The 8,829-nt window shown below is 36.3% G+C and overlaps 1 protein-coding gene across 1 annotated transcript; it reads left to right on the top strand.

Annotated features, from left to right (window-relative positions):
• Positions 1-5,190: 5,190 nt before the first annotated feature.
• On the top strand, positions 5,191-8,093 carry LOC143859638 (uncharacterized). Its single transcript, XM_077370293.1, has 5 exons — positions 5,191-5,982; positions 6,961-7,051; positions 7,103-7,396; positions 7,561-7,658; positions 7,830-8,093. Exons 1-5 carry the CDS (start codon positions 5,191-5,193, stop codon positions 8,091-8,093), a joined length of 1,539 nt encoding a protein of 512 aa, XP_077226408.1.
• Positions 8,094-8,829: the final 736 nt, after the last annotated feature.

The following is an 8,829-nucleotide window of genomic DNA, read 5'->3' as shown; positions in this document are numbered from 1 at the left end:
ATCATACAATCAAGAATTATTGGAGTGTTCTTTGGGTCTTCTTTATCATAAAAAAGGGTGCGACAAAGCGTATACCTCGGATCTACGCACCCTAAAGACAAGGAGCGCAATCAACGTGGTGGAAATAAAAAAAAAGCAAAGAAAGAAAGGGAAGAAAGGACGCAGGATCGAGCGTCAGCGAGATTTTTCAGAATTTTTGGCTTTTGGATTCGGCGAGGATCTCCATCACAGGTAAGTGCACTATTCTCAGATTTTTCCAGGATTATTTGGTATTCTTTATATATTTTTGCATGGCTTTTAACATTTAATTGAATTTAATTCGATATTATATGTGTGTGCTCAAAATCATGATCTACATGAGTGTTTCATTTCCGATTCGTCCCGAAATTTAATACACTGATCTATTTAAATAGACTAAAATAACCATCGGATCGGATCAGACATTGAATCAAAGGATTTTGAAAATTTGAGTGAAGAGTGAAATTTCATTTAAAATAATGGCTGAGAAATTACAAAAGTTGAAAAAATAGCTATCTCAGGATGATTTGTTTTGAGGAATTTCAAATTTTTCTTGTGTTCATCACATCAGAACAAGGTTAAAGGACATTTTCCGGAGTCGTAATTTTCTCGAAAATCATGTTTTAAAAATAGAAAACTCTTCAAAAACATCTTTTTGACGAAGAAAAATAATATATATAACTAAACAGATTCCAAAATTAATGGAATTTCGTGGAAAAATAATATGATACTGATACATTCTACCATGAAGTTTTGAGAAATTTTGGATTTTGTTTGATATATTATTTAATGTTTTCTTTGAAAATTATCAGATTTTGTGTGAATTTTTACTGACATCAGATCACAATTAAAATTCTCAAACGTTTTACAGTAGTTTTATATTTTATATTTCTTGCTGCTGTAAAATTTTCAAGTGATTTGGATTTTTTTTCCTAAGGGTTGTAGTGTAAATCCATAATCTGGGCTTAAAATTGAAAAATCCGAAATTGGTAGTAAATGGTTTTTAAAATTCATGAAAATCTCACAGCATGCTATTTTTACCCATATCTTATTTCTGTAGAAATTTCAATGAATGTATATTTCTATTTCTAGTAGTTTCTGTGTTATTTTAACAATCTGGTCATATTATTGTTAAATCAAAATTAAATAGAAGCTTAATGTAAAAATCTTCAAAACTTTTCCAGTAAGCTACATACATTCCCATCTTGCTGGTGTAGAAATTTCAATCCATTTCGAATTCGTTTGCAATAAATTCACTTGTAAAATCACTCATGCGGTTTAAAATTGATAAAATCCACTCAAAATTGAAATGAATTAAAAATCATTATCAAAATTTCTAAAGAACCTTAAATTTTTGTTACATATTAATTCTTTAATCCATTGAAACAGAAATCTTAGGATCTTTAGATTTCCCTGGTAAAATGGCCAGTGCATTCATAATCGTATCCCAATTGCAACCGATCTTTGACAATTTGAATATTTAAGCTATAGCATGTTATTGGCTCGGAGGTTACTGTCCACGGAAATCCTGAGATATGCCAGGTAATAAGGTGCTATAACCTAAGTATTAAATTACACAAGGAAAGAGCGTACGATTCCCTTCCTTGGATGCCATTCGAGGCCGAAATTGGAGAACCCTAGAACCTTTGGTATTCCTTAAATGTCCAGAAACCGAAAATCCTTGAAATCTGAAATTAATTAACTTCAATAACTTGAATCAATTTATCTCATGTCTTTCGGAACCATTGGATTATGGTTTCCGATATAAGAACCATTAGAGCCCAACTTAGGAACACTTATGTCAGGTCGTGTCCTAGGTCTTAGGGAGTCTTAGATTTTAGGGAGTCCTAGAGTTAGGAGTCCAGCCTCATCACGGACGTTTGCTATGGATAGCAACCGTGCAATAGGTCTAGTTACACTAGTCACCCAAATTTTCCCTAGGACAAGCCTAGTTACCTAGGATGTAGGTTAACCTGCATTAGTCTAAGGGACAACTTGCACTTAGATAGGATCATATAGCATCTTAGATGAAATCCTAGGATAATAAAATCTTCAACTTGAATTAAATAACTTCTCTTAAAACTGTTGAAACAGTCAATTCAGTCTAGATCGGTGTCTTAGTTGAGTTAGGCATAAGTAGCTTAGCTTTGGTGCACCGAACTACGTCGACTCTGATCCCAGTAAGGCTTAGGTACGTAGGCAGCTTGGATGCTTGATGGCATACCAACCGCGAGTCGGCTCCACAACAAATTTTGGGGTTTTGTATATTAATTTTCTTGAAAATTCTTAATTAAATCACTTAGGACTTTCCATGAAATTAGAATTTTAGGAAAACTTTCACTTAGATTGAATCCAGACAAATTAAGAAATCAAGATACACATTTAGGATTCATATTGAAATTAGATTTTAGGATGCATGTCACTTAGTTCGCACATTAACAGAGAGTTGAATGAGCCATTTAAAATAAATTTAAAAGAGTTAACTTTTGGAATTGAAGACCGATTATCGGGCAGGAATGGTGCATGTGGTGGATAACTCCCCATACCTTCCATTCTTGTAACCAGGTAACGAGTCTAGATTTCTGGTTAATTATGGGTCCTAGATCTCACATCTAGGTGGCGACTCTGTCACTCTCGTTTGTGTGGAATTCGGATTTCCTTAGTGATCCCAAGTTCACATAAAAGATGAATTAAAATCAATAATAAAAATGCACACGCCAATCGCTTGGGTACGAGAGACCAAGAGAGAGCGTGGCGGCTCGCGCCCCACCCCTCTCGCGGGATCGGGTGCCACAGCTCTACACGATCTAGCGCTGATAGAGTTAATCCTGCGGATAACTTACACTCACAGGAATGATGTTAGTAGGCCTGGAGCTACAGCTCCGAGTGATACTGTAATATTAAGCTAAAAATTGGAATCACAGGTGAATTGAAGGGAAGGAGATTAGGTTTAGAAGCATTACCAACGAAGATGGATGGAGAAGGATTGTGACTGAACTTGGTTGTTGCCAAGCTGCCTACGTACCCCTTCTTTGAGGATCAAGTCTAACGTAGTTCCATTATGAATATAAGGATCCCTTTTATAGAGAATGGAGTCCACAATAGTTAGAATCTCACTGTTTTAGGAGTCTTACCTAATTGGTCGACTTTCCCAGGAGATTAGTTTATATCTATTTCCAATAGATATCTTATTTCCTTGTACAAGTAAGTTACTATTAACGGGACTCCTTAGTTGGGAAATCCACCACCTTAGGGCGTATTACCTCTTTGAGGGGCGGTTCCCCAACTATGAACGTTGCTATTTATAAGGAGAAGATAAGATTCTATTATCTTTCTCATAGATCGATTCCTGATCATTCGAAAATGCCACATGTCGTTCATCATTGACTAATGCCAATTTTACCCCCAACAGTGTGTGACACTAAAAGTTAAAGAGAAAAGGAGGTGCCTACACGCACGGGGCTTGAACAACACTCATGGTTGACAGATTGTCCGAATCAAGCTACACGGCAAAACATACACAAATTGTTAGTGTATTTTCAAAATAAATGGCTTTGAAAAGTATTTACGTGTCAGCTGTTTAGAATCACTTTTTGAAATGAATTTCTTATGTATGAAACATATCCGGTTGACTATATAGAATCGCTAGTTCAAAGATACGTCTACTATGTTGTTCTTGTCAACTTTGATATATTCTCACTAAGTGAAGGTTCAAATCATACGATACCTTCATTTATGCATAGTAGTTCCAAGTATGATGAGATAATTATTTTAATTTTGAAAATGGTGGGGGATTGTTAGCGTATTTTCAAAATAAATGGATTTGAAAAGTATTTACAAGAAAAAGTGCTCTTGTTTTGTAAAAAGAGTTGCTTTTTTAGGAGAGAGAAAAAGGTGCTTTGGAAAGACAGTCCCATATCAATTGGAGAGAAAGTTGGAGAAGGATTTAAATAGCTTTTCCCTCTTCTCTCTTTTGTTTAATACACAATGGACTTTAGCCATTGGGTGGACCCGCGGGACGGTGCAATGCATAGTTCGCACATTCGCACGCCCGTGCGGCGTGGGCAATGGGCTATAGGGCTCATAGTGGCACTCTTTTAGGTGCACTTTGCACTTCGCACGCCGCATCGTAGCCGCTATGGAAAGGTGCACTGTAGAGGTGTTTTCCATACAGAAGAGTCACCTCAGACTCTATAAAAGCAGTAGAAAATGCCCATTCAATATAAAATTCAGAATTCTACTTTGGCACACCTAAACTACTGATTCCATAAACAATTTCACTCTCATACACTCTCTTTTAATCCCCTAAAAAGTCTGTGTTTACTGTTTTTTAGAAATCCTCTTCACGTATTCTGTTTTCTGCAGAAACAGAACACTTGGATCTCAAATACTTGTTCTATCAGAAAGTGATTCTTGGGTTTGTTTCCACTTAGTGCAAAGCGTCAACACACATCTTGGTTGAGACTACACCGGGCTTCATTGTATCTTGGAGGCATATTCGTGGTACCCCTTGCGCACTTACTAGTGGGGGCGAACATTGTCTTAAGGAAAGTGACATCACCCCTTTCTCCCATCTCCACAACAGTTTTTCAACAATCTTAAGAGAATATTTTGTTGGAGTTCTTCATGGCACAATCAATGAAGCAGATGACTCAAGATTTTGTCAAGTTGGAACGCTTCAACAAGGATAACTTCAAGAGATGGTAGAAGAAGGTTCACTTCATTCTTATAACTCTTAAAGTAGTGTACGTTCTGACCACACCAAAACCGGCAGTAGTGGAAAACGAGACACTCGCCCAAACCCGTAGAAGGAGGAAGTGGAATCAAGACGACTATCTGTGCAAAGGAAACATCCTCAATGCAATGACTGATGAACTCTTTGATATCTATCAAAACATGGAGTCGGCAATTGCTCTTTGGACGGCTTTGGAGGCGAAACATCTTGTAAAAAATGTTGGCACCAAGAAGTTTGTTGTAAGTCATTTTTTAAATTATAGAATGACAGATGATAAGTTGGTAATGTATCAAATTCATGAGATCCAACATATCATCAATCAAGTACATCAACAAGGGGTTAACCTTGACGATTCTGTTATTATTCCTTGAATCATTGACAAATTACCACCATCGTGGAAAGACTTCAGAAAAAGTCTAAAATATAAAAAAGAGGAAATGACTCTTGAAGATTTGATTCAAACCCTCCAAGTTGAGGAAGAATCAAGGCTTCGAGACAAAAAAGATGATGTTGCTAATTTGTCCTCTAAAGTCCATATGGTGGAAGTTGCCAATATAATAGATCCCCCTACTCAACCTTGGAAAGGTAAACAGAAGAGAAAAATGCATCAAAATGGCAAGGGTTCTGATAAGAACAAGAAGCGCAAAGGTGCTTGTTTCCAGTGTGGCAAAATGGGCCACTATAAAAAGGAGTGTCGATATAGAAAGTCTAACACTCAAGGAAACAAGGATGGAAACAAAGAAAAATTTGTTGCCATGATATCCGAGGTTAATTTCGTCGAAGGTGAAGATGCATGGTGGATTGACTCGGGCGCTACAAACCATGTTTGCAAGGACAGAAGCGTATTCTCGACATATGTAACGGTTGAAGATGGGAATGTTATCTACATGGGAAACTCGTCAACTGCTGAAGTTAAAGGCAAGGGGAAAGTGGAACTTGAATTCACTTCCGGCAAAGTCCTCACTCTTACCGATGTGTACCATGCACTGGAAGTTAGAAGAAATCTTGCTTTTGGTAGCCTTCTTAACAAGAATGGCTTTAAACTTGTCTTTGAATCCAACAAGTTTGTACTTTCCAAGGGTGGAATATTTGAAGGGAAGGGATACATGTATGAGAGGATGTTTAAGATGAATATTAATAAAGTGAATGTTTCTGTTTATATGATTGATACTATTTCTTTATGGCATGATAGATTAGGACGTGTTAACTTTAGGAAAATACAAGACATGGTAAAGTTAGAGTTAATTCCTAAATGTGATGAAAATATGGTAGATCAGTGCAAAATCTGCATACAAACTAAGATAGTTACCAAACAATTCCCTAGTGTAGAAAGGTCTACTAAATTATTAATACTAATGCATAGTGATGTATGTGATTTGCATGGGACTCCAACAAGAGGTGGCAAAAAGTATTTTGTAACATTTATAGATGATTTTTCAAAATACTGTTATGTTTATTTATTAGCCCAAGTCATAGACAGATTTAAGACTTATAAAACAGAAGTAGAAAATCAATGTGAGTCTAAGATCAAATGTCTTAGATCCGATAGGGGAGGGGAATACCAATTTCCATGAACTTTCTGCTCCTTATACACCACAATAGAATGGTATTGTGGAAAGAAAGAATAGGACTATAATGGAAATGGTTAATTCCATGTTAGTCAATTCTGGATTAAATAAGGGTTTTTGGGGTGAAGCCTTATTAACGGTTTGTCACATCCTAAATAGGATACCTAATAAGAAAACCCATGTAACCCTTTATGAACTTTGGAAAAAGAGGAAACCTAACTTAGGATATCTTAAAGTTTGGGGTTGTAGGGCCATTGTCCAAGTACCTAAACCCAAGAAAAGGAAGCTAGGAGAAAGAGGCATTGAATGCATATTCTTCGGATATGCAAATCATAGCAAAGCCTATAGGTTCTTGGTAATAGAACCGAATGACCAAGTAGAGATAAATACCATTATTGAGTCTAGGGATGCAACCTTTTTTAGAATAGGTTCTCTTCTATTCCTAAACTAATGGATTCTAACCCACCTTTAGAATCTTCAATAGAACCTCAAAAGAAAAGTAATGAGGAACCTATAGAAATTAGAAGAAGTAAAAGAGAAAGAAAAGATAAAAATTGTGGTCCTGACTTTGTAGTATACTTAATTGAAGGATCAAGAGATAAGATATTTGAATCTAATATGTTAAGTCTAAACATAAAGACATATCCTAAAACCTATGAAGAAGCTATTAAATCCCAAGATGCAGCGTTTTGGAAAGAGGCTATAAATGATGAAATGGATTCAATCATGGGTAATAAAACTTGAAAACTAGTTGATTTACGACCTGGATCCAAACCTATAGGTTGTAAGTGGATCTTTAAGAAGAAGATGAAAGTAGATGGAACAATAGGAAATTTTAAGGCAATGTTGGTTGCCAAAGGTTTTACACAAAAAGCTGAAATAAACTACTTTGATACTTATGCCCTAGTTGCTAGAATCTCCACCATTAGATTCCTTATTGCTCTTGCATCCATATACAAGTTTGACATTCACCAAATGGATGTTAAAACAACATTCTTGAATGGTGAATTTGATGAAGAAGTATATATGGATCAACCTGAAGGCTTTATCATGCCGGATAAAGAGCATAAAGTTTGTAAATTAATCAAGTCTTTGTATGGGCTTAAACAACCCCTAAACAGTGTCATGAGAGATTTGGCAAGGTCTTACTGTCAAATGGATTCAAAATACATGAATCAGATAAGTGTGTATATAATAAATATAAAAATGAAAAAGGTGTTATAATATGTCTTTATGTAGATGACATGTTGATATTTGGTACTGATATGGATAGTATCACTAATACTAAAGGGTTTTTGTCATTTAACTTTGAAATGAAGGATATGGATGTAGCAGATGTAATTTTGGGTATTAGAATTATAAGGCAAGGTAATAACCTTATTCTTACCCAATCACACTCTATAGAGAAAGTCCTTAAAAAGTTTAATCACTTTGATTGAACACCAGTTTCGTCACCTTTTGATTCAAATGTAAAATTATATCTTAATACTGGTAGGTTTATTTCTCAGTTACAATATGCTAATGTCATAGGTAGTTTAAGGTATACTATAACATGTACTAGACCTGGTATTGCATTATCAGTAGGAAAACTAAGTAGATTTACTAGTAATCCTGGTTACATACACTGGAATGCTATAAATAGGATACTGAAGTATCTCAAAGGCATTGTAGACTATGGGTTGAACTATAGTGGGTATCCTATGGTATTAGAACGATACACAGATGCCAGTTGGTTAACTGAGCATGATGATCATTCATCAACGAGTGGATGAATGTTCACTCTTGGTGGGGGAGCTGTCTCCTGGTGTGGACCCCGATCTGAGGATGATGAGGAAACGAGTCCCTACACCCTCTAGATCTCCACATGAAAGAGAGCTCTGCCAAGGAACTCTCGAAACGGTACCACCCTCATAGCATAGCACGAGTGACGATATAAAAAGAAAGAGATACCTCTTGATCCGGAACTAAGGCTCGAAACTAAGACGCACCTAAAATAACTCAGAGTCGCCATCCATGGATACGCCATGGAACAAAAAATAAATGCTCTGCTTGCAACAGATAACCAGAGATACAGAAGGTCCATGCCTGATGACGAATGGAGAAGGTCCGAAGAGCACCCCCAATTCGCCCGAGTGCGAACATTTGGTCTCTTATGCCATTTATTTATTAACTTCGAAGAGTTTTAGGCAAAAATCATGTGAAATGGGAACACGCATCTCCGAAAAAATGTCTATCTAATCATGCATGTCTCGGAGATGAAAATAAGCACACACAAAAGAACCGAAATAAATGTCACCTAATGACAACTAGGTTATGAGTGACATGCCTAACTGGTGTCTAAGTTCTGGTAAACAAACATATACATGCTACAGCTAAAGGTATAGGTCTGCACAAGAAAGTAAGAAAACACAACAAAATATACAATATAACAACACAACAAATCCTAAGACTCTAAACGATTTAGCCCGAGTCCTTGGATAGTCTGATGTTCATCCAAAGAAGCCTCGT

The sequence above is a fragment of the Tasmannia lanceolata genome, unplaced genomic scaffold (genome assembly GCF_043159265.1).
Source record: "Tasmannia lanceolata isolate RefF3 unplaced genomic scaffold, GAP_Taslan_0.1 ptg000035l, whole genome shotgun sequence".
Lineage (NCBI taxonomy): Eukaryota > Viridiplantae > Streptophyta > Magnoliopsida > Canellales > Winteraceae > Tasmannia > Tasmannia lanceolata.
Note: the sequence above shows the minus strand (reverse complement) of the source record. Positions and strands in the feature narration are given on the sequence as shown.

Coding starts and splice junctions, on each gene's coding strand:
- LOC143859638 (XM_077370293.1), top strand. CDS start 5,191: ATGACTCTTGAAGATTTGATTCAAACCCTCCAAGTTGAGGAAGAATCA. Junction 7,052..7,102: donor TGAAATGGATTCAATCATGG/GTAATAAAACTT, acceptor CCAAACCTATAG/GTTGTAAGTGGATCTTTAAG. Junction 7,659..7,829: donor AGGATATGGATGTAGCAGAT/GTAATTTTGGGT, acceptor TTTATTTCTCAG/TTACAATATGCTAATGTCAT.